Below are 26532 nucleotides of genomic sequence, written 5' to 3'. Positions count from 1 at the left end.
GTATGCCACAGCACATGTGTGGCAGGTGGAGGACAACTTTTGAGGGATCAGTTCTGTCCTTCTATGATTTGGGACCTGGAAGTTGAACTCAGGCCATCAGGTCTGGCCGCCAGGACCTGCTGAGCCACCTCCCTGGTCCTGTTTCCTGAGAGAGGGTCTCATGAAATCCAGGCTTTCCGTGCTCCTGTATGTAGCTCAAGATGACCTCTACCTCTCCATGCTTAGTTCTTTATGTTCTTTGGTTTTTCTTGAAAGTTTTATTATGTGACCCAGTCTGGTCTTAATCCTTCTGTTTTAACCTCCTTACTGCTGCAAAAAAATTTTTTTTGAGAAAGGGTTCTCTGTAGCTTTGTTTTGTTTTGTTTTGTTTTGTTTTTCGAGACAGGGTTTCCCTGTAGTTTCTAGAGCCTGTCCTGGAGCTAGCTCTTGTAGACCAGGCTGGCCTCGAACTCACAGAGATCCGCCTGCCTCTGCCTCCCGAGTGCTGGGATTAAAGGCGTGCGCCACCACCGCCCAGCCTTTCTGTAGCTTTTGAACCTGTCCTGGAATTCTCTCTGTAGACCAGGCTGGCCCGGAACTCCTGAGTGCTGGCATTAAGGGCTTGCACCACCACTGCCCAGCGGAAACTTCCTTAATTACCAGTTTTCTTTTGTTTTTGAGACAGGTTCTTACTATGGAGCCCTCGGAAGCCCAGTCTTGCTGTGTAGGACAGACTGACCTTGTACTCGCATAGACCCACCTGTTGTCTCTGCCTCCTGAGCGCTGGGATCAAAGGAGTGTACTACTAAGCCTGACTGACAATATTTTCTTGTAAACATTGTTATGTTTCACGGGGCGGGAGGCAGAGGCAGGTGGATTTCTGTGAATTTGAGTACAGTCTGGTCTACAGAGTGAGTTCCAGGACAGCCAGGGCTACACAGAGAAACCTTCTCTTGAAAAACTAACAAAGAAAAATTTGTTTTATGTGTGTGTATATCCTCAGAGACACCAGAGGGCGTTGGATCTCTTAGAACTGGGCTGGGAACTGAACGCGGCTTTCTGTAAGTGCTATCAGCACGCTGAACTGCTGAGCCATCTCTACCCACTTTGTTTTTGGAGAGAGTTTCAGTTTGTTGTCCAGGCTGGCCTGGAGCTCCCTTGACCTTATGACAATTCTCCTAGGTCGATTTTCTAAGGACTGTGATTACAGGTACCAAGCCCAGCTGACAATATTACTTTTTAACTGTTCTGGCGGTATGTGGGGGTGGAGGGGCGGAGAAAGAGAGTGAGAGAGGGTGTGTGTGTGTGTGTGTGTGTTGCTGAGGATGAGACCAAGTGCTTTGCACATGTTAGGAGTGGTTCTGTCTCTTAGCTATGTCCCTGGTCATCCCTCAGCCCCTTTGCCTTAAAACAGGGTCCACTCTGGCCCACACTAGCCTGGAACTCTCTGCTATGGTGGAGCCCAGGCTGGCTCTGCATCTGAGATGGTTCCCACTTTACATTCCTTATTAGAGGGATGTACCATTGCACATGGGCACATGGCTCAGGCTTTAATTTTGAGTGAAAAAATAGAAGCCAGATTCCAAATTCCAAGTGAAGAGATGCCCGCTGAAACTGCTGTCGGACACGCCCTTAACTGAAGGCTTCCAACATGGCCCAACACCCCTCACCTCCATACCTGTTTAGAGCCATATAAAGCCGAGTATTGTGGGTGTGGAATTTCTCTCCAATGTTATTATAAAACTCAACAATAAAGGTGAGAGACATGCCCAAGGGAAAGGCTGATAGGGTCCTTCCTTGGCCTGTGTACAGCTTGGGGTAGCTGCTCATTCGAAGGTACGTCACTGGTGCTACCTGCGGGAGACAAAACCCACTGATCCAGGGACTGAAGCTTTGGAAAAGGACTGCTGTCACACCTACAACCTGTAGTCAAGGTCACAAGCCATGCATGCGTGTGTGTGTGTGTGTGTGTGTGTGTGGCATTTGTGTGGCAGTATTGTGTGTATGGCAGTATGTGTGTGGCAGTGTGTGCGTGTGTGTGGCAGTGTGTGCGTGTGTGTGGCAGTATGTGTGTGTGTGGCAGTGTGTGCGTGTGTGTGGCAGTATGTGTGTGTGTGGCAGTGTGTGTGTGTGGCAATGTATGTGTGTGTGTGGCAGTGTGTGTGTGTGTGAGCAGAGCACGGCTGTCTGCTGTTGATCCCTGCCTTCCGATCTTGACCAGGCCTCCTCACTGCTGTGTGAGTCAGGCCAGCCGGCCCTTGGGCTTCTAGACTTTCTCCAGTCTCTGCCTCCCATTTCTTGTGGGCTACTGGGATTACACATGCTTGCACTCTGCACTGAACCCTTCTGTGGGTTACGAGGATCTGAATTCAGGCTTGTACCCGTGCCCTATTCCTTTTCAGGAAAGAGCTTTGGACTTGACAGGCTTGTGGCGAAGGCTACAATGGCGCAGGCAATGGCTACTTCATTATCCAAACTGTCAGGTGAAGAGGGAAGTACTTGGGACCTATCACTACATGGCTGTCAGGAACACGGCTCGTTCTCCCTGTGGTGTGAAGGCTGCGCTGCAGTAAGAAACACAATTCGACCCTAGTTCTGTCACTTCATAGCGTTGTGTAGTTCTGGGTCTCGGCTTCCGTCTCAATTATATGCACCCTGTACAGGTCTTAAAGCAGTAAGAAGAGGACTGCACACAGCAGGACTATACATGGGCTGGAATATAGTATATATCTAATGTCTAAAAGATTCTTGTTAGATTAACATGCCTCTGAGGCCTTTTCTACATTTAATCTTAGCCGGAAGGCCAAGAAGCATTCTGAAACCTCTTTCCACCCTAAAATGTTTAATTCTATACAAAGTCTTTGAGACACAGTCTCACTCCGTAGCCCCTGCTGGCCTTGAACTTTGAAGTCACCACGACACCCAGCTTCAAAAGCAGACTCTGGTAGAAGGAGTTCTGTGCTCTGCTCTTGCCACACTAACGGGAGGCTGATCCCTCTCTTCAGGGCCGTACCGTCCCTCCATTATGCTGCCCTGAAGCTGCTCTTAGAGGCTTCCTTGTCTTCCAGAGAAGCGCCTAGTTCTCGGGAGGACATTGCCGCCTTTCAGCGCCAGGACCTTCCACCTACTTAGTTATACTTATTTATTTACTTGTAGGGTTTCTGAGGGGCTAGGATCAGATCCAGAGTTTCTGCACGCTAGGCAAACGCTCCACTCCTGAGCTATATTATGGACCCCATTATTTTATTGGGTTAGTCCCGGACTCACCTGGACTCCAGTTATGGTTGTCTGATTGACCCCAAAAGGTTCTATAGAAGTGACTTCTAACACTGCAGTGCCCGCAATGGCCCCAGATCTCAGCAGCCCGTGCCCATCTCCTTCAATGACTGAGGAATTCGGGAAACACTTGAGAACACGGGAACTCACGAAGGCTGCGCCTTCTCTAGGAGACAAACAGAACAAGTGGGCACACTCTGGGCTGTCTGACCAGACGGAAGCCGGTGACGACCGACAGGGCTAAGATGGGTGCTGGCTCACTACACCTCCAGCACTGGCGGCTGAAAAAGAGGATTGTTCTGAGTTTGCAACCAGCCTAGTCCATAGAGTGAACTCTGGCCTAGCTTGGCTCTTAGAAAACTAAAACTTTAAAGCAGACAGACAGCCTGGAGGACCACCGCTGGAGTCTGAGCAGACAGACAGCCTGGAGGACCACCGCTGGAGTCTGAGCAGACAGACAGCCTGGAGGACCACCGCTGGAGTCTGAGCAGACAGACAGACAGCCTGGAGGACCACCGCTGGAGTCTGAGCAGACAGACAGCCTGGAGGACCACCGCTGGAGTCTGAGCAGACAGACAGCCTGGAGGACCACCGCTGGAGTCTGAGCAGACAGACAGCCTGGAGGACCACCGCTGGAGTCTGAGCAGACAGACAGCCTGGAGGACCACCGCTGGAGTCTGAGCAGACAGACAGCCTGGAGGACCACCGCTGGAGTCTGAGCAGACAGACAGACAGCCTGGAGGACCACCGCTGGAGTCTGAGCAGACAGACAGACAGCCTGGAGGACCACCGCTGGAGTCTGAGCAGACAGACAGCCTGGAGGACCACCGCTGGAGTCTGAGCAGACAGACAGCCTGGAGGACCACCGCTGGAGTCTGAGCAGACAGACAGCCTGGAGGACCACCGCTGGAGTCTGAGCAGACAGACAGACAGCCTGGAGGACCACCGCTGGAGTCTGAGCAGACAGACAGCCTGGAGGACCACCGCTGGAGTCTGAGCAGACAGACAGCCTGGAGGACCACCGCTGGAGTCTGAGCAGACAGACAGACAGCCTGGAGGACCACCGCTGGAGTCTGAGCAGACAGACAGCCTGGAGGACCACCGCTGGAGTCTGAGCAGACAGACAAACAGCCTGGAGGACCACCGCTGGAGTCTGAGCAGACAGACAGACAGCCTGGAGGACCACCGCTGGAGTCTGAGCAGACAGACAGACAGCCTGGAGGACCACCGCTGGAGTCTGAGCAGACAGACAGACAGCCTGGAGGACCACCGCTGGAGTCTGAGCAGACAGACAGACAGCCTGGAGGACCACCGCTGGAGTCTGAGCAGACAGACAGACAGCCTGGAGGACCACCGCTGGAGTCTGAGCAGACAGACAGACAGCCTGGAGGACCACCGCTGGAGTCTGCGCAGACAGACAGACAGCCCGGAGGACCACCGCTGGAGTCTGAGCAGACAGACAGACAGCCCGGAGGACCACCGCTGGAGTCTGAGCAGACAGACAGACAGCCCGGAGGACCACCGCTGGAGTCTGAGCAGACAGACAGACAGCCCGGAGGACCACCGCTGGAGTCTGAGCAGACAGACAGACAGCCCGGAGGACCACCGCTGGAGTCTGAGCAGACAGACAGACAGCCCGGAGGACCACCGCTGGAGTCTGAGCAGACAGACAGACAGCCCGGAGGACCACCGCTGGAGTCTGAGCAGACAGACAGACAGCCTGGAGGACCACCGCTGGAGTCTGAGCAGACAGACAGACAGCCTGGAGGACCACCGCTGGAGTCTGAGCAGACAGACAGACAGCCTGGAGGACCACCGCTGGAGTCTGAGCAGACAGACAGACAGCCTGGAGGACCACCGCTGGAGTCTGAGCAGACAGACAGCCTGGAGGACCACCGCTGGAGTCTGAGCAGACAGACAGACAGCCTGGAGGACCACCGCTGGAGTCTGAGCAGACAGACAGCCTGGAGGACCACCGCTGGAGTCTGAGCAGACAGACAGACAGCCTGGAGGACCACCGCTGGAGTCTGAGCAGACAGACAGCCTGGAGGACCACCGCTGGAGTCTGAGCAGACAGACAGACAGCCTGGAGGACCACCGCTGGAGTCTGAGCAGACAGACAGCCTGGAGGACCACCGCTGGAGTCTGAGCAGACAGACAGCCTGGCGGACCACCGCTGGAGTCTGAGCAGACAGACAGACAGCCTGGAGGACCACCGCTGGAGTCTGAGCAGACAGACAGACAGCCTGGAGGACCACCGCTGGAGTCTGAGCAGACAGACAGACAGCCTGGAGGACCACCGCTGGAGTCTGAGCAGACAGACAGCCTGGAGGACCACCGCTGGAGTCTGAGCAGACAGACAGACAGCCTGGAGGACCACCGCTGGAGTCTGCGCAGACAGACAGACAGCCTGGAGGACCACCGCTGGAGTCTGAGCAGACAGACAGACAGCCTGGAGGACCACCGCTGGAGTCTGAGCAGACAGACAGACAGCCTGGAGGACCACCGCTGGAGTCTGAGCAGACAGACAGACAGCCTGGAGGACCACCGCTGGAGTCTGAGCAGACAGACAGCCTGGAGGACCACCGCTGGAGTCTGAGCAGACAGACAGACAGCCTGGAGGACCACCGCTGGAGTCTGAGCAGACAGACAGCCTGGAGGACCACCGCTGGAGTCTGAGCAGACAGACAGACAGCCTGGAGGACCACCGCTGGAGTCTGAGCAGACAGACAGCCTGGAGGACCACCGCTGGAGTCTGAGCAGACAGACAGACAGCCTGGAGGACCACCGCTGGAGTCTGAGCAGACAGACAGACAGCCTGGAGGACCACCGCTGGAGTCTGAGCAGACAGACAGACAGCCTGGAGGACCACCGCTGGAGTCTGAGCAGACAGACAGACAGTCTGGAGGACCACCGCTGGAGTCTGCGCAGACAGACAGACAGCCTGGAGGACCACCGCTGGAGTCTGAGCAGACAGACAGACAGCCTGGAGGACCACCGCTGGAGTCTGAGCAGACAGACAGCCTGGAGGACCACCGCTGGAGTCTGAGCAGACAGACAGACAGCCTGGAGGACCACCGCTGGAGTCTGAGCAGACAGACAGACAGCCTGGAGGACCACCGCTGGAGTCTGAGCAGACAGACAGACAGCCTGGAGGACCACCGCTGGAGTCTGAGCAGACAGACAGACAGCCTGGAGGACCACCGCTGGAGTCTGAGCAGACAGACAGACAGCCTGGAGGACCACCGCTGGAGTCTGAGCAGACAGACAGACAGCCTGGAGGACCACCGCTGGAGTCTGAGCAGACAGACAGACAGCCTGGAGGACCACCGCTGGAGTCTGAGCAGACAGACAGACAGCCTGGAGGACCACCGCTGGAGTCTGAGCAGACAGACAGACAGCCTGGAGGACCACCGCTGGAGTCTGCGCAGACAGACAGACAGCCTGGAGGACCACCGCTGGAGTCTGAGCAGACAGACAGACAGCCTGGAGGACCACCGCTGGAGTCTGAGCAGACAGACAGACAGCCCGGAGGACCACCGCTGGAGTCTGAGCAGACAGACAGACAGCCTGGAGGACCACCGCTGGAGTCTGAGCAGACAGACAGCCTGGAGGACCACCGCTGGAGTCTGAGCAGACAGACAGCCTGGAGGACCACCGCTGGAGTGTGAGCAGACAGACAGCCTGGAGGACCACCGCTGGAGTCTGAGCAGACAGACAGACAGCCTGGAGGACCACCGCTGGAGTCTGAGCAGACAGACAGCCTGGAGGACCACCGCTGGAGTCTGAGCAGACAGACAGCCTGGAGGACCACCGCTGGAGTCTGAGCAGACAGACAGACAGCCTGGAGGACCACCGCTGGAGTCTGAGCAGACAGACAGCCTGGAGGACCACCGCTGGAGTCTGAGCAGACAGACAAACAGCCTGGAGGACCACCGCTGGAGTCTGAGCAGACAGACAGACAGCCTGGAGGACCACCGCTGGAGTCTGAGCAGACAGACAGACAGCCTGGAGGACCACCGCTGGAGTCTGAGCAGACAGACAGACAGCCTGGAGGACCACCGCTGGAGTCTGAGCAGACAGACAGACAGCCTGGAGGACCACCGCTGGAGTCTGAGCAGACAGACAGACAGCCTGGAGGACCACCGCTGGAGTCTGAGCAGACAGACAGACAGCCTGGAGGACCACCGCTGGAGTCTGAGCAGACAGACAGACAGCCTGGAGGACCACCGCTGGAGTCTGCGCAGACAGACAGACAGCCTGGAGGACCACCGCTGGAGTCTGAGCAGACAGACAGACAGCCTGGAGGACCACCGCTGGAGTCTGAGCAGACAGACAGACAGCCTGGAGGACCACCGCTGGAGTCTGAGCAGACAGACAGACAGCCTGGAGGACCACCGCTGGAGTCTGAGCAGACAGACAGACAGCCCGGAGGACCACCGCTGGAGTCTGAGCAGACAGACAGACAGCCTGGAGGACCACCGCTGGAGTCTGAGCAGACAGACAGACAGCCTGGAGGACCACCGCTGGAGTCTGAGCAGACAGACAGACAGCCTGGAGGACCACCGCTGGAGTCTGAGCAGACAGACAGACAGCCTGGAGGACCACCGCTGGAGTCTGAGCAGACAGACAGACAGCCTGGAGGACCACCGCTGGAGTCTGAGCAGACAGACAGCCTGGAGGACCACCGCTGGAGTCTGAGCAGACAGACAGACAGCCTGGAGGACCACCGCTGGAGTCTGAGCAGACAGACAGCCTGGAGGACCACCGCTGGAGTCTGAGCAGACAGACAGACAGCCTGGAGGACCACCGCTGGAGTCTGAGCAGACAGACAGCCTGGAGGACCACCGCTGGAGTCTGAGCAGACAGACAGACAGCCTGGAGGACCACCGCTGGAGTCTGAGCAGACAGACAGCCTGGAGGACCACCGCTGGAGTCTGAGCAGACAGACAGCCTGGAGGACCACCGCTGGAGTCTGAGCAGACAGACAGACAGCCTGGAGGACCACCGCTGGAGTCTGAGCAGACAGACAGACAGCCTGGAGGACCACCGCTGGAGTCTGAGCAGACAGACAGACAGCCTGGAGGACCACCGCTGGAGTCTGAGCAGACAGACAGCCTGGAGGACCACCGCTGGAGTCTGAGCAGACAGACAGACAGCCTGGAGGACCACCGCTGGAGTCTGCGCAGACAGACAGACAGCCTGGAGGACCACCGCTGGAGTCTGAGCAGACAGACAGACAGCCTGGAGGACCACCGCTGGAGTCTGAGCAGACAGACAGACAGCCTGGAGGACCACCGCTGGAGTCTGAGCAGACAGACAGACAGCCTGGAGGACCACCGCTGGAGTCTGAGCAGACAGACAGCCTGGAGGACCACCGCTGGAGTCTGAGCAGACAGACAGACAGCCTGGAGGACCACCGCTGGAGTCTGAGCAGACAGACAGCCTGGAGGACCACCGCTGGAGTCTGAGCAGACAGACAGACAGCCTGGAGGACCACCGCTGGAGTCTGAGCAGACAGACAGCCTGGAGGACCACCGCTGGAGTCTGAGCAGACAGACAGACAGCCTGGAGGACCACCGCTGGAGTCTGCGCAGACAGACAGACAGCCTGGAGGACCACCGCTGGAGTCTGAGCAGACAGACAGACAGCCTGGAGGACCACCGCTGGAGTCTGAGCAGACAGACAGACAGCCTGGAGGACCACCGCTGGAGTCTGAGCAGACAGACAGACAGCCTGGAGGACCACCGCTGGAGTCTGAGCAGACAGACAGACAGCCTGGAGGACCACCGCTGGAGTCTGAGCAGACAGACAGCCTGGAGGACCACCGCTGGAGTCTGAGCAGACAGACAGACAGCCTGGAGGACCACCGCTGGAGTCTGAGCAGACAGACAGCCTGGAGGACCACCGCTGGAGTCTGAGCAGACAGACAGACAGCCTGGAGGACCACCGCTGGAGTCTGAGCAGACAGACAGCCTGGAGGACCACCGCTGGAGTCTGAGCAGACAGACAGACAGCCTGGAGGACCACCGCTGGAGTCTGAGCAGACAGACAGACAGCCTGGAGGACCACCGCTGGAGTCTGAGCAGACAGACAGACAGCCTGGAGGACCACCGCTGGAGTCTGAGCAGACAGACAGACAGTCTGGAGGACCACCGCTGGAGTCTGCGCAGACAGACAGACAGCCTGGAGGACCACCGCTGGAGTCTGAGCAGACAGACAGACAGCCTGGAGGACCACCGCTGGAGTCTGAGCAGACAGACAGACAGCCTGGAGGACCACCGCTGGAGTCTGAGCAGACAGACAGCCTGGAGGACCACCGCTGGAGTCTGAGCAGACAGACAGCCTGGAGGACCACCGCTGGAGTCTGAGCAGACAGACAGACAGCCTGGAGGACCACCGCTGGAGTCTGAGCAGACAGACAGCCTGGAGGACCACCGCTGGAGTCTGAGCAGACAGACAGACAGCCTGGAGGACCACCGCTGGAGTCTGAGCAGACAGACAGACAGCCTGGAGGACCACCGCTGGAGTCTGAGCAGACAGACAGACAGCCTGGAGGTCCACCGCTGGAGTCTGAGCAGACAGACAGACAGCCTGGAGGACCACCGCTGGAGTCTGAGCAGACAGACAGACAGCCTGGAGGACCACCGCTGGAGTCTGAGCAGACAGACAGACAGCCTGGAGGACCACCGCTGGAGTCTGAGCAGACAGACAGACAGCCTGGAGGACCACCGCTGGAGTCTGAGCAGACAGACAGACAGCCTGGAGGACCACCGCTGGAGTCTGCGCAGACAGACAGACAGCCTGGAGGACCACCGCTGGAGTCTGAGCAGACAGACAGACAGCCTGGAGGACCACCGCTGGAGTCTGAGCAGACAGACAGACAGCCTGGAGGACCACCGCTGGAGTCTGAGCAGACAGACAGACAGCCTGGAGGACCACCGCTGGAGTCTGAGCAGACAGACAGACAGCCCGGAGGACCACCGCTGGAGTCTGAGCAGACAGACAGACAGCCCGGAGGACCACCGCTGGAGTCTGAGCAGACAGACAGACAGCCTGGAGGACCACCGCTGGAGTCTGAGCAGACAGACAGACAGCCTGGAGGACCACCACTGGAGTCTGAGCAGACAGACAGACAGCCTGGAGGACCACCGCTGGAGTCTGAGCAGACAGACAGCCTGGAGGACCACCGCTGGAGTCTGAGCAGACAGACAGACAGCCTGGAGGACCACCGCTGGAGTCTGAGCAGACAGACAGCCTGGAGGACCACCGCTGGAGTCTGAGCAGACAGACAGACAGCCTGGAGGACCACCGCTGGAGTCTGAGCAGACAGACAGCCTGGAGGACCACCGCTGGAGTCTGAGCAGACAGACAGACAGCCTGGAGGACCACCGCTGGAGTCTGAGCAGACAGACAGACAGCCTGGAGGACCACCGCTGGAGTCTGAGCAGACTGACAGACAGCCTGGAGGACCACCGCTGGAGTCTGAGCAGACAGACAGACAGCCTGGAGGACCACCGCTGGAGTCTGAGCAGACAGACAGACAGCCTGGAGGACCACCGCTGGAGTCTGCGCAGACAGACAGACAGCCTGGAGGACCACCGCTGGAGTCTGAGCAGACAGACAGACAGCCTGGAGGACCACCGCTGGAGTCTGAGCAGACAGACAGACAGCCTGGAGGACCACCGCTGGAGTCTGAGCAGACAGACAGACAGCCTGGAGGACCACCGCTGGAGTCTGAGCAGACAGCCAGCCTGGAGGACCACCGCTGGAGTCTGAGCAGACAGACAGACAGCCTGGAGGACCACCGCTGGAGTCTGCGCTCTGGCACTGTGTACATTCTCCATGTTGTCTGCTCCTCAGGAAAAGGCAGCCATGGCTAAGGCTTGGGCTTTCCAACTTTTCCCTTCCTCTCCCACTTTACTACCCTCTCCTCTTCTTCCCCTTCTCCTTTTCTTCCTTGTTCTTATTCTTTTTTGTTTTTGTTTTCAAGACAGGGTTTCTCTGTGGCTTTGGAGCCTGTCCTGGAACTAGCTCTTGTAGACCAGGCTGGCCTCGAACTCAGAGATCCGCCTGCCTCTGCCTCCCGAGTGCTGGGATTAAAGTCATGCGTCACTCTGCCCAGCTTCTGTTTTTATTCTTAAAAATTTTACATTTTTAACCTTATTATAAAAATGGAGAAGCTGGGAGTGGAGGCACATACCTTTTAATCCCAGCACTTGGAAGGCAGAGTCAGGCGGATCTCTGTGAGTTCAAGGCCAGCCTGTTCTACAGAACGAGTTCCAAGACAGGCTCCAAAGTTACACAGAAAAACCCCAACACAGAAAATCTCCAACAACAACAATAACAACAACAACAACAAATCAAAAAACAAAACAAAAACAACAAAACAAAACTTCCTAAGTAGCCAAGGATGACCTTGAATTCCCGACCTTCCTGTTTTTTCTCAGGTTTCTGTTGCTGTGAGGCCTACACCTTGACCACAAGCAATGTGGGGAGGAAAATGTTTATTTGGCTTACATTTTCAGCAAGAGTCCACTATTGAGGGAAGGCAGAGAAGGAACTCAAGCAGGGCAGGAGCCTGGAGGAAGGAGCTGATGCAGAGTGGCCATGGAGAGGAGCTGCTTACTGGCTTGTTCCCCATGGCTTGTTCAGCCTGCTTTCTTATAGAACCCAGGGTCACCATCCTAGGGATGGCATCACACACAATGGGCTGGGCCCTCCTGCATTAATCATTAAATAAGAAAATGTCCTACAGGATTGCCTACAGCCCGACTGTACAGAGGCATTTCTCAATGAGGGCCCCTCCTCTCAGATGATTCTAGCTTGTGTCAAGTTTCCATATAATTAGCCAGCCCATGTCTCTACCTCCCTGCATGCTGGGACAACAGGCGTGAACCACTAATCCTAGGCCTATGCTATTCTCTTTAAGAAACAAACCCTGTTGTATATTAGAACAAAATAACTGAAAACAGATATTGAAACAAACACTCATATATGAATGTCCACAGCACCAATATTCACAATAGTCAGAGAGCAAAAACACATGAGGTGTAGTGGTATACACTTAGGGAGCTGGGGAGGGGGACCAAGATGTTGAGACTCTCTCCCTAACACGTACGTGGAAAGTCAGGCATGGCTGCACACACCTGTACTCCTAGCACTGAGGAGGTAGAAACAGGAACAGCAGGAGGCCATGGTCACCCTCATAAGGAGTTGAAATAAAAATTGGGTAAAAGTATTTGTCACAAAAGCCCACCTTGAGTTTGATCCTAGGATCCCATCAGCAAAAGAGAACTGACTGCTGAAGTCCTCCACATGCTACCTCGGCACGTGCCTGGACACAGACACACACACACTCACTCACACACACATATACACACACTCGTACACACTCTCACACACATATACATGCAATAATAAGTGAGCCTTTTGGTTATTTTTATGTTGTACAAATTATTTCATCTTTGAAAAATTTCAGATTAGAAAAATCACTTGAGAGTAAATGGTAGCTGCTGTGGGATGATGCTCTTGTGTACTGTGAAGATTTGTCACTTGTACTGACTTAATAAAACACTGATGGGCCAGCAGCCACGGAGTGAGTATGGGTGGAGCAACCAGACTAAGAGAATTCTGGGAAGAGGAAAGGCAGAGAGTCAGTCACCAGCAGATGCAGAGGAAGCAAGATGAGAATGCCTTACTGAGAAAAGGTACCAAGTCATGCTGGCTCAACATAAGCAAGAATTATGGGTGAATTTAAGTTGTAAGAGCTAGTTAGTAATAAGCCTGGGCTAATAGGCCCAACAGTTTAAAATTAATGTAAGTGTGTGTTTATTTGAGACTGAATGGCTGCAGGACTGGGTGGGACAGAATCTTCTGTCTACAAATGGCGTGTGTCACCACTCCCTGGTCTCTAAGGCTAACTGACCAGGGTGGCTGTTTTACTCACTGATCTTCAGGTAAGCTTTATTTATTAAAATACAAATGAAATATCAATACAGGTAGCTCTTTCCATATTCAATTTGAATTTTTAAAATGTTTTTAAAATTATTATAAATGTGTGTGTGCAGGTGTGCACTTGCCTCCTTGCTGAGATGGGGCCTCATGTTTTTGTTGCTGCACTTCCTACTTCAAGCCAGATGGCCCACATCTTGCTTTTCCCTTGGTTCTGGGATTGAACTCAGGTCATCGGGCTTGTGCTCTAAGCATCTTTATAAACTGAGTATCATTTATCAGAAGGTATGTGTGTGAGAGAGAGAGAGACAGAGACAGAGAGAGAGAGAGAGAGAGAGAGAGAGAGAGAGAGAGAGAGAGAGAGAGTCAGATGTCCGGACAGAGGAGGTCAGAGGACAGTTTTGTAGTCTGTATTCCAGTGGCCTGCAGGGTGGTGTCCAGATGAGCTGCTCCCCCCCCCCGCCCCAGCATCCTGCCCCTGTGTGTGACATCTTACTGGGGTTCCCTCATGTCAGAACCCACTCTTCTTCCTTACCTGTTGGTGTGGAGCCTGAGCTGAGAATTCATAGGCATCAGAATCTGCTCAGGTTGGCAGTCCGCATAGAAGAGTTGGAGTTTTTCAAACACCTACAGGGAGAAAATGGTCTCCCCTCATTTCAGGAGATGGTTATAATGCTTACTCACATCCGCATAGGTTTCAGGACAGTGCAATGGGGGCTGTGTGCTGAACCTGCGGGAACTAGGAGGCAACAGTCCGCCTGGCTTCTAATTACTCTAAACAGCCTTCCACACCCTCCCTAACACAAGTCTACGTGCTACGCGTGTGGTAGTTTAGAGTATACAATCTACACCTGGGCTCGTGACACACACCTTTAATCCCAGCCCTCAGGGGGCAGAGGCATGTGGCAGAGTCTGTGACTTTGAGGCCAGCCTGATCTATTTAGGGAGTTCCAGAACAGCCAGGACTACATAGAGAGATCCTGTCTCCAAAAACTATTATTAAAATTGATATTATTATACATTATATATTATTAAAATAATATATTATTTAAAATATATTTTCACAGCTCTATTCCTGAAGTACTGGCCGTGTGGCAAACCCCACTAGCTACAGTCTCTGTGGTAGATTAAAGTTACTAAAGACCCAGTTTTAGCTCTGCTCACTGAACAGAGGTCTGGGAGCAAAGACTCTGATGCTAAATCAGGAGAGGCACCATCCAGTGTTAGGGTTATTGTGTTAAGGCATGTGGTTTTGTCTATGCCGCATTTGTTTAACTCTGTGAAGCCGTGTTACTGTGCCTGTCTAAAACACCTGATGGTCTAATAAAGGGCTGAACGGCCTATAGCGAGGCAGGAGCAAGGGTAAGGGAAAGGAATAGGAGAAGGGAGGAAGGAGTAGGCGGGACTGGCAGGCAGAGAGGAGAAATCTGGATGGGGGATTTGAGGATCTAGGAATGAGAGAGGAAGGAGGAAGATGTTCAGGGGCCAGCCACCCAGCTACACAACCATACACGGAGTAAGAGGAAAGAAAAGGTATACAGGAATAGAGAAAGATAAATGCCCTGAGACCATAGATAGATGGGATAATTTAAATTAAGAAAAGATAGCAAGAAACAAGCCAAGCTAAGGCCCGGTACTCACAACTAAGAATAAGCCTCCATGTGTGATTTATTTGGGAGCTGGGTGGTGGGCCCCCCAAAAAGCCAAAGAGTAAAAGCAAAACCACCACACTACAATCCAGCTCCTCTGCTTCCTACTTAAGGGTCCTTTCCTTGTCTCTATACCGAGTCACAGAACCAAGGACAAAATAAAGGGGAAGACTGTCTTTTACTTATTTACCCACTAATTGCACTTTTTCTACTTTTCCTTCTTAGGGTTGTTTACGCTTACTGTGTGTGTACAAGACACATGGACACATGCGTGTGCGAGACACATGGGCACATGCTTGCATGTGCCACTGTATTTGTGTGGTCAGAGGATAACAGGTTTTTTTAAGTTTAAGCGAGAGGAGAGCTTTTGAAGGGGAAGCCTAACCAAAAACCTTGTTTTGTAAGGCGTGTCCCCCTTGGTCTAAAGGCGTGTCCCCCTTGGTCTAAAGGCGTGTCCCTCTTAGGCGTGTCCCTCTTAGGTGTGTCCCCCTTAGGCTAATATTGACTTATAAAATCTTGCGGGCCTGTGGCCCGCCTGCTCTTTGTTTTCCTGCCCTCCTCGCTGGAACCTTGGATTTGTAAGTTCCCTTTCCTTTCCTTTATTAAAACTGACATATATATATTAAAGCTTGTCTGGTGAATCATAACTGCCGATCAACCACGCACCTACATTTGGCGTCCAACTCGGGCATTTGGGAGCCTTCAGCTCCAGTTCCCACACTGCGTGGCAAGGATTGGGCCTTGGGCTCTTGATTGCTTCAGAGCAGTTTCCCAGTCTAGCCTGTCCCAGCCCCGCTTGTAAGGAGCAAAGGACGTGTGTGTGACTCGGTTTGGCCGAGCGGTTATTGCCCTAGCGACCTACTGGCAGGGAACGGTCATTTCAGGTAAAATTTCTTTTGATTAAAAAAAAAAAAAAATGTCTGACCATATCACCGTTGAAAGCTTCTGCAATCTATTTAATTATACTATGGTAGAAATATTACAGGACACATATGATATTCCCATAACTTGGATGTTTATAGGGCTTGCAATTTTTCTCGTATTTGGTTTCTCCCTTACATGGTTTGAAAATAGAAAAATGATAAAGTCCTTACAGAATGAAACCAGGATTCTTAGGACAGAGGTTGAATGCTTAAGAAAGGGCACAACTGTTTTGAGTGACAACTTTAAGTCGGTCGAGGTATTTGCAAAAACAATTCAGACTGACACCAAGAAAGAGTTTGAAGGTCTCAAGGAAGGGAATAGGGCTTTGTCTGATATGACTCGGTCAAATGAGCAAAATTTAGAAAAACTACAGTCTGATATTAAGGAGAGACTCATTGCTGCGGAGGAGAGAACAGCTGATTTGGATCGTAAACTTCAGTCCCTGTCTGAAACATTATCAGAGAGAATTAAAACTGCTGAATGTGAAAATCGGATTTTGTCTAAAGGATATGACAGATTGGCTGACAGATTGTCAATACAAGAAGGCACAATTCATGCCATGAAAATTCTATCCAAGGATGAGATACTAACTCTACTGGACAAACTTCATGTTTTGGAATCCTCCATGAAGGCCTTGGAGCATAATTCTGGACAGGAGATCCAGGCCTTACAGAAGGCAATAGTAAGCAGATTAGAAAGATTGAGGAAATTATAGAACAGGAGCAAACGGTACAAAGGCAAAATTTAACTCCGTCAATGAGTAAAACTCTCCGGGATAATTTCCATAAAGTTCTACCTGCCTTTCCAATAGTAACGTCAGAAAAGGTGACTGGTTCCAAAAACCCTAAAGTCATCAAGGAATATACATGGGAACCCGTCCGTATGAATGATCTCAAAGAAATTAAACAAGCCATTATGAACTTTGGGCTACATTCGTCCTTTGTTAGAGAGATGCTCAAAACTTGGTCTATAAGCAATAAGGCAACGCCCCATGATTGGGTACAATTAGTATCAGCTGTTCTAGAGAGTGGGTCACAATTAAATTGGAAATGCATGTTCAGACAAGAGGCTAAACTTTTAGAACAGCAGGAAAGAGCAAAGGGAATTGAGATCTCCCTAGATCAAATTCTAGGTGAAGGACTTTTCTCCGATCCTCTGGAACAAGCGAATTATGATGAACACACCTTATCCATATGTACTACAGCAGCTTTAAAGGCTTGGGACAGGGTTCAAGACCCAGGACAGAGACTGGAATCATATATCAGAGTTAAACAGGGTCAGAGAGAACCCTTTAGTGATTTTTTACAAAGGCTAACTAAAGCTGTACAGATAGGGATATCTGACCCAGAAGCAAGACGTATAATAATTGAATCTTTGGCTTATGAGAATGCCAATGTGGAGTGTAAAAGGATCCTGGGGCCTTTAAAGATGAGATCAGCGCCCTTGGACGAATGGGTCTTACATACAATGAATGTTGAATCATTTGACTATGGCACTGAAGCATGGGTCGAAGAAGCAATTTCTAATGCAAAAAGGAGACATCAAGTTACCAAATGTTTTAATTGTGGCAAGATGGGACATATTAAAAGGAATTGCAGACAACGGATTTTCAGAAATAATAATAATAATAATAACAATAATAATAATAATAATAATAATGCCTCTTCTAGAAATAACAGACGTAGGAGGACTCAGCCTTCAGGTATATGTAGGAGATGTGGAAAAGGCAGACACTGGACAAATGAGTGCAGGTCAACAAGAGATAGACAAGGCAACCTGTTGCCACTGGGAAACTCAATGGGGGGCCTCTCGCAGGCCCCCATGGCAAATGTGGTCCAGTCATTTCCAGTTACTGCCGAGAACATGCCTCGTCAAGAAAATTAGAAAGCCCCATGCCTGCTGTTAAAAGCAAAAATGGCCTGAAAGATGAGTTACGTGTATTTTGGCAGACTTTTATAAATGAACAAAGACCAAAATTAAGAGTGTGTGTAAATGGCGTTTTTATTACTGGCCTACTGGACACAGGTGCGGATGTAAGTATCATTACTCCAGAATCTTGGCATCCGTATTGGCCTCTTCAGGATGTAAATGTTCAGTTCCTGGGAATTGGAACCCTATCTCAAGTAAGGCAGAGCACGAGATGGGTTGAATGCATAGGGCCAGAAGGACAAATAGGAAAATTAAGGCCATATGTAGCCAATATTGCAGTGAATTTATGGGGCCGTGACCTGTTGCAGCAATGGAATACCCAAATTAACATTCCTGCTGCTTCTAGAGCCTATATCACCGAGGGAAATATTAAAAGATATTACAGAAGGCGGAAACCGGCTGTTCGGGCTGTACAAGAATGCAAAGAAATTGATGGCCCTTCAGAGATACGAACAGCACTGCCTCTAAAATGGTTGACTGAGAAACCAATATGGACAAAGCAATGGCCTTTAGCTGAGGAAAAGTTGCAGGCTTTAGAACAGCTGGTACAAGAGCAATTAGATGCTCGACATATAGAAGAATCTACCAGCCCTTGGAATTCTCCTGTATTTGTTGTTAAGAAAAAATCTGGTAAGTGGAGAATGGTGACAGATCTCAGGGCTATCAATAAGGTTATTCAACCTATGGGCTCTCTGCAATCTGGAATTCCTCTGCCATCTTTATTACCAAAAGGATGGCCTCTCATAGTAATTGATTTAAAGGATTGTTTCTTCACTATACCTTTACAAGAAAAAGACAGAGAAAAGTTTGCCTTCACAGTGCCTACTTATAATAACTCTCAACCTACAAGGAGATACCAGTGGACCGTCCTCCCACAGGGCATGTTGAACTCTCCCACCCTGTGCCAATATTTTGTAAATCAACCATTGCAAATAATACGCAAGCAATTTCCCAAGTCGATAATTTATCATTACATGGATGATATTCTGTTATCTGATTCAAACATGGCTACTTTAGAAAGACTGTTTGAAGAAGTAAAAATACTTTTACCTAAATGGGGATTGCAGATTGCTCCTGAAAAAATTCAGAGAGGAGATTCTGTTAATTATCTAGGTTATAAAATAGGTTTGCAAAAAATTAAGACACAAAAAGCACAAATTAGGAGAGATCGGTTACGGACTCTCAATGACTTTCAAAGGTTGTTAGGAGACATTTCCAGCTTACGACCAGCTGTTGGCATAACACCTGATATGATAATTCATTTAAATAAAACCTTGGATGGTGAAAAAGACTTAAACAGTCCCAGAGAATTAACAGCTGAAGCAGAAAAGGAGCTGAGAATGATTGAAGAGAAACTACAAGAGACACATGTGGACAGGGTGAATCCAGAGCTCAGTTGTATTCTAGTCATATTGCCTTCCAAAATTTCTCCTACAGGAATTTTAATGCAGAGAGATGATATTATCTTAGAGTGGATCTTTTTACCACATAAACCAAGTAAGAAAATAAAAACTTATGTGGAAAAAGTCTCTGAATTAATTATAAAAGGCAAATTGAGACTTCGTCAACTAGCAGGCATAGACCCAGCAGAAATTATAGTGCCTTTCACTGCTGATGAACTAAAAAAGTTGTGGGAAGATAACGAACCATGGCAAAGAGCTTGCGCTAATTTTTTGGGAGAAATCAATAACAACTATCCGAAAAGCAAGAGGCTTAACTTTATAAAGAGAACTTCTTGGATTCTCCCTCGAATCATCCGTGATGCTCCGATAACTGGAGCACGTACATTTTATACTGATGCTAATAAATCAGGGAAAGCAGGTTACAAATCAGAAGATTTGAGTAAGGTGGAACAAAGCCCTTATGATTCTGTCCAGAAGGCAGAATTATATGCCATTCTTATGGTGGTAAGGGATTTTAAAGAACCGCTTAATATAGTTACTGATTCACAATATGCAGAAAGAGTAATCTTACATATTGAAACTGCTGAATTTATACCTGATGATACAGAACTAACCTCGTTGTTTATCCAGGTACAAGACATGATCAGGAACAGGTTTTGCCCTATGTATATAACACACATCCGATCTCATACGGGTCTGCCAGGTCCTCTAGCAAAAGGTAATGCAGAAATTGATCAATTGTTGATTGGTAGTGTGCTGCAGGCCTCTGAATTTCATAAAAAACATCATGTCAATAGCAAAGGCTTGAAGAAAGAATTTTCTATTACATGGCAACAAGCTAAGGAAATTGTAAAGAAATGCCCTACTTGCTCTTTTTATAACCAAACACCACTGCCTGCAGGGGCTAATCCAAAGGGCACTCAAAGGAATGAAATCTGGCAGATGGATGTGTTTCACTTTGCAGAATTTGGCAAATTAAAATATGTACACCACACCATTGACACTTATTCAGGTTTTCAATGGGCAACTGCTTTAAGCTCAGAAAAAGCTGATTCAGTAATCACTCATTTATTAGAAGTTATGGCCATCATGGGTATACCTACACAAATAAAGACAGATAATGGTCCAGCTTATGTCTCTAGGAAAATGAAACAGTTTTTTGCTTATTACAATATTAAGCATGTTACAGGTATACCATACAATCCTACAGGTCAAGCAGTCATAGAAAGATCAAATAGAACTATAAAGGATATGTTAAACAAACAGAAAGGGGTGGAAAATACCCCTAGAAATAGGTTACATAGTGCTTTATTAACCTTGAATTTTCTCAACGCTAATGAGAAGGGGACAACGGCTGCAGAAAGACATTGGATAATGGAAAAGTCTGCTGAATTAAATCAACCAGTTTATTTCAAGGATGTGCTGACCTCGCAGTGGAAGCCAGGAGATGTGCTGCGTTGGGGAAGGGGTTTTGCTCTTGTCTCCACAGGAGAGGAAAAATTGTGGATACCGTCAAAATTAATAAAGGTTCGGTTTGAAGAGAAGAAGCCCCTTGGAAAAGAAAAATAAGTCATTCACAAGGATGATGATCATACTGATGGTAAGAAAAGCATATAGGTTGGGAGCAGGGTTCTTTTCTTATCTCCACAGGAAACCACTCATCTTCAAAGAACTTAAGGGACCCTGGATATTTAAATACTGATGCATGGACACTAGTTACAACCTAATATGGATCAACACAGAACCCGAATATGTTTAGTAAGTATAAAACATTTTTTTACATATATACTGTGCCTTTATTTATATGTATATAGAGCTGGTTTTGGAGTTGGACTATGGCTCAGTCCTTCTTCAATTCCAAGCCTGTTTATAAGAGATATCTCAGAGTTTCTGTCTCAGGTCAGGAGCCATGAAATGGGACAGAATAATAATAGTAATAATAATAATAATAATAATAATAATAATGATAATGATGATGATGATGATGATGATACTTGATAAACTTTCTTTGCCTTTCCTCATCTGTCTGTCTTTATTATACCTTCCATCGAATATATATGTCTGTATATGTCTTTGTAGATAATGTTTACCTTTCCTGTAACAAACAACAAATTTTCCTTCAGTAATCTTTGAAGTTTCCAGGATGAAGATGGGGCCCCACAACATCAATTTCACCTGGTTACTATGACGTCATGTTTTTAATAGCGCTAAAATTAGACTTTTTTTTGGTTTTTTTTTTTTTTTTTTTGGTACCAACTACACAAGACAGTTTCAAATGGTGTACAATTTTGACAACACTCTGGCCGGACCTCCTCAAAACACTCAGAGGCTAGTTACAATTTCCTCGACAAAATGTTATTCTGGGAATTTTACCATCATTTGCTTTCATGGAACCCCCTGAGAAGAACGTCGCCCCCATGTCAGCTAGAAGCAATCTTAGAGGACGACGCCCCCTCTCCCAACAGAGTTTGCCCTCTGGTTTAGGGACATCATTTAGTAGATGGTATAGGGTTGAGGGGATGGGGGAGGTATTATATGGACTCAGGGGTGTTTATGAAAAAAAAAAGGGGGGGGATTACCTGGTTTGATGGGATGATTAGTATTTGTGAATTATTGTTATTAGAAAATTGCATTGGTGTTGATTCTTGTATATTGAACATTGTATGTGAGTATGCTTCTACCTCTATTGTATGAGAGTATGCTTCTACCTCTGTTTAAAACAATTGTTATATTGAGATATTTATCATATTGCAATGTACATTTCTACCTCTGATATTATTTGTATAATGACATTGTTTACGTTTGGGGATATTGTCCTCATTTATTGCACAGTTGTTTTTCAGGTTTTTTAGATACATAGAAATTATATTTAGTATAGATAGTATAATCTTCGACCTCTTTGAAGAGCTGTAGAACATGGCCTTTAATCTAACCTAGAGTTTGATACTTATGAGACACAATCACTCCTGGCAACACCACTCTACTCCCGAGAGAATGTTGAGCACCAAAGACACTCCACTGGGAGCTTGTCTTCTTCTTGGCAGAAGTGGCCTTTAGGCAAAGAAAAAGCCCATACCTCGACCACTGACAGAGTTTCAGAGTATCCGTAAATGGATAAAAACAGGATTGTCTTATCTTGCCAAGACAGGGTTGGACAGTTCTACAAAAAGTTCCTTGCCTTTGAAAAATGTTATGTCAGTTGTGTTAGGCCTTAGCCAAAGTTGGTTGCCTCAACATTGCAAAACGAAACTTTGGGTGACTGCCCAGGTAGTTAGTTGTCTCTGTCATTTGTTGCACATTTTGGAAGTTTCTTGTTTGTACTTCCTGGTTGCTTAAGTAATATTACTTCCCTTCTCAGATCTTTGATGGGGTTGAAGATTAGATAATTGTAGTTACCCTCTACATTATTTAGACTCCTTGAAATAGAATGCTTAGTAAAACTTTTGTTATATGTTTCTTCTTAATATTGTTTGTAATTTTATATTTATTATTTGTTCCTATTGAATATAATTGTATTTGGTTTGGTTCTGTCTTATTTAGACAAAAGGGGGAGATGAAGGGGAAGCCTAACCAAAAACCTTGTTTTGTAAGGCGTGTCCCCCTTGGTCTAAAGGCGTGTCCCCCTTGGTCTAAAGGCGTGTCCCTCTTAGGCGTGTCCCTCTTAGGTGTGTCCCCCTTAGGCTAATATTGACTTATAAAATCTTGCGGGCCTGTGGCCCGCCTGCTCTTTGTTTTCCTGCCCTCCTCGCTGGAACCTTGGATTTGTAAGTTCCCTTTCCTTTCCTTTATTAAAACTGACATATATATATTAAAGCTTGTCTGGTGAATCATAACTGCCGATCAACCACGCACCTACAAGCTTTCTGAAGTTGGCAGGGCTGCAGTAGTATATGTCTCTCCTCTCCGCCATGCCACTGTGTGTGCCAGCCCAGGGCCTGTAGGGGCCCTAGGATTAGAGACATGCACCACCACCTCTGTCTCTTTCAGGTAGGCTCCAGGAATCAAATTCAGGTCCCCAGGCTTCTGCGCCATCTCTGGGCCCCCACTCGGGTTTTCTTCTGGAATGTGTGATAAGGCGAGCGTGCTTAGAGCTGCAGACCGGAGCTGTGGCCAGCAACAGCTTCTGGATCGACAGATGCGGGGCTTAGGTAGGTGCTTACCAGGATTTGGATCTCGTCAGACAGTTCCAGCACGTTCCCCTCAAACTGCCCAAAGGAGTTGCTCTCACTGCGGACCGTGACCTTGATCGTCGTTCTGCCAGCTGCTTTTGTGTGAACAACCATGGCAAAGTTGTTCTCTGCTGGAAGCTGCAGAGACACCTAGACAGAAAAGGGATGCGCTGAAAATAGCGGATTTAACTTTTATGTCCATTGGTGTGAAGGTGCCAGATCCCCTGGAACTGGAGCTACAGACAGTTGTGAGCTGCCAGGTGGGTGCTGGGAACTGAACTTGGGTCCTTTGGAAGAGCAGCCAGTGCTCTTAACCACTGAGCCATCTCTCCACCCCCTTTTCTATCTTTTTCAGGCCTCTGAGCAGTCTGATGGAACGGGCATGAAACCATTTTCAAAAACTTACAAGTCTTGTTCTTATTAATTTTGAGACAAGGTATCACAGTATAGTCTTGGAAGGTGTGAAATTTGTGTAGAACTCCCAAAGCGTTCTGGGATCAGAGAGTGCATCACTGTGCCCAGCTTAGAGACAGTCTTATTAGTATTATTTTTTATTATTTATTTTTATTGCTGGGAGGTGGTGGCTCATACCTTTGATCCCAGAACTCTTTTGGAGGCAGAGACAGGTGAATCTCTGTGAGTTCAAGGCCAACCTGGTCTACAGAGGGAGTTCCAGGACATCCAGTACTATTACACAGAGAAACCCTGTGTCAAAAACAACAACAGAGGGCTGGAGTGATGGCTCAGAGGTTAAGAGCCCTGGCTGTTCTTCCAGAGGTCCTGCATTCAATTCCAGATAACCACATGATGGCTCACAACCATCTATAATGAAATCTGGTGCCGTCTTCTGGCATGCAGGCATACATACACTATATATAAAATACATAATTAAATTAAAAAATGACAGAAATAAACAAAGAAAAATATTAATTTTATAGACATTAATGTTTTGCCTGCATATATGTCTGTACACCATTTGCATGTAGTACCCCCTGAGGCCAGGAGAGGGAGTTGGATCCCCTTGAGCAGGAGTTACAGGTAGTTATGAACAGACAAGTGGGTGTTGGGAATCAAACCCAGGTCTTCTGGAAGAGCAGTGAGTGCTTTTAACTTCTGAGCCAATTCTGCTGGTGAGAGACATAGTCTTAAGTTGTATTGTTCAATTTCTCTGTGTCCATCCAGATCCACCAGAGAACAGAGGCAACCATGGAGGGGCAGTTTGGTCAGCTACCCTTAAAGCAAGGTACTCAACCCAGATCCAGCTGCCAAGCAGTGGGCTATAGCAGCTGGATGACACCCACGGTACGTGACATCCCCACCGAGGGGTTCCAGGCTCAAAATCTGTATCTGTGAATGTGGTTTGTAAATACGCATGAATTGGGCACACACGTGTGGTCACGGGCTAACTTACGCAGCTGTTCCTCCCTGTCTACCTTGTGTGTAAGCCAGGAGCCCATGTTGGACACCGTCCTCAATGGCTCTCCACCTGACTTCCTGAGACTGAGGCTGGAGGTCATCAGTGGGACTGGGCTAGCTGGCCAGAGGCCCCAACACTGGGACTTTTTACATGGCTCCTGGGGTTCCAAAGCAGGGCCTCATGCTTGCGCTTATGGATGGCACCAAAATATTAACATCCTCGAGGTGCTAAACTGAAGTAACCAGGCCATGAAATGCCCTCAGCAAACAAAAAAGACTCTGAAAATGCAGAATCTCAGATGCGAATGTACAAATCTAGAAAAGAGCCAGGTGGAGGTGGTGCACACCTTTAATCCCAGCGCCTGAGAGGCAGGCGAATCTCTGTGAGTTCGAGACCAGCCTGGTCTACAGAGTGAGTTCCAGGACAGTCAGGGCCACACAGAGAAACCCTGCAAACAAAACAAAAAAAAGATCTAGAAAAACTGAGATTTCAGTCATTCCAGACTGAATTATAAATTCCTGGGTGAAAATAAATCCATGACACAGGACACTTGTATCACTTCTATTATTTTTTCCTGATTTTTTTGTCTTTCATTTGAAGTATAAATAAATTACATTTTCCTGCTTCTACTTTTAAATTATAAACTTTTTTTTTTTGAGACAGGGTTTTACTGTGTAGCCCTGGCTGTCCTGGAACTCACTCTGTAGATCAGGCTGGTCTCAAACTCACAGAGACTGGCCTGCCTCTGCCTCCCAAGTGCTGGGATTAAAAGCGTGAGCCACCACTGTCTGACTAAATGATAAACTTTAGGACTAAGTAATGGAAGAATGAACAAGTTATGAAAACGTTAGACGGCAAGAAGGTTCCTAAGGCAGGCCAGACATGATGGTGCATTTGTAAGCCCAGCACTTGGGGGAGAGAAGCAGGGGGATCACTGCAAGTTTGAGGCCAACCTGGTCTACATAGTAAGTTCCAGGACAGCCAGTACTAAATAATGGAACCCTGTCAAAAACACTTGTGGGGGTTCAGGTGAAGGGCGGAGATGCATTTGCTCCAGCAGAGAACCTTGGCTCACAAGTGCCTGTGATGGATCCGATACTTCTTGCCTCAAGGACCCCTGCACACATGTATACTCCCTTAACTAATAATTAAACATAAATCTTAAAACTCCCACAGCAATATAAACAGATAAGTCCATACCTCTGAATGCCTGGGTATCAGATCCAGCACATCCCGCTTACTCATGGACCAGTGGAAAGTGAGCATGGGGCTCGCATTGCTGAAGGAGAAAGGAGTCTGGGTACTAGTCACTCCCATGACGTAAACTGGCATCTGAAAACAAAGTGTGATATTGTGCTTCGTACCCTGCTTACACAGCATTATCAGGGCAGTGAGCCCAGAACATGGCTCTCCTACCAGCCTCAGAGCTGGGCATGGCGGCACATACATGCCCAGAATCTCAGAGCTGGGCATGGCGGCACACACCCGGGATCTCAGAGCTGGGCATGGCGGCACATACCTGGAATCTCAGAATTTTGGAGGCTGAGGCACAGGATTTTCTTTGGTTTCAGGCAAGCCCAGGCTACATAGCAAAACTCTGTATCAGGAAAACCACATACATAGGCGCTAAGAGCCATTAAGAGCACTGGGTTCTCTTCAAAAGGACCCAGGTTCCATTCCCAGCACCCACATGCTTGCTTACAACTGTCTATAACTCCAGGTTCAGGGGATCCAATGCTTTCTTCTGGCCTCCATGGGCATCAGGCATGCATGTGCTATATACAGACACACATGCAGGAAAACATCCGTATGTTGGAGGCTGCAGACCCCTG

General features: G+C 49.2%; 1 protein-coding gene across 1 annotated transcript in view; it reads right to left on the bottom strand.

Moving 5' to 3' along the window:
- Positions 1-26532, bottom strand: part of Nup210l (nucleoporin 210 like) — a 106260-nt gene that overhangs the window by 14704 nt on the left and 65024 nt on the right. The window contains exons 27-31 of the mRNA XM_038311229.1: positions 25901-26032; positions 23275-23433; positions 13745-13836; positions 3247-3421; positions 1658-1833 (exon numbers count right to left, since the gene is read on the bottom strand). Coding sequence (XP_038167157.1) covers positions 1658-1833; positions 3247-3421; positions 13745-13836; positions 23275-23433; positions 25901-26032 — 734 coding nt within the window. The remainder of the gene's footprint in view (positions 1-1657; positions 1834-3246; positions 3422-13744; positions 13837-23274; positions 23434-25900; positions 26033-26532) is intronic.

This window comes from Arvicola amphibius, chromosome 14, assembly GCF_903992535.2.
Source record: "Arvicola amphibius chromosome 14, mArvAmp1.2, whole genome shotgun sequence".
Classification (NCBI taxonomy): domain Eukaryota; kingdom Metazoa; phylum Chordata; class Mammalia; order Rodentia; family Cricetidae; genus Arvicola; species Arvicola amphibius.
Note: the sequence above shows the minus strand (reverse complement) of the source record. Positions and strands in the feature narration are given on the sequence as shown.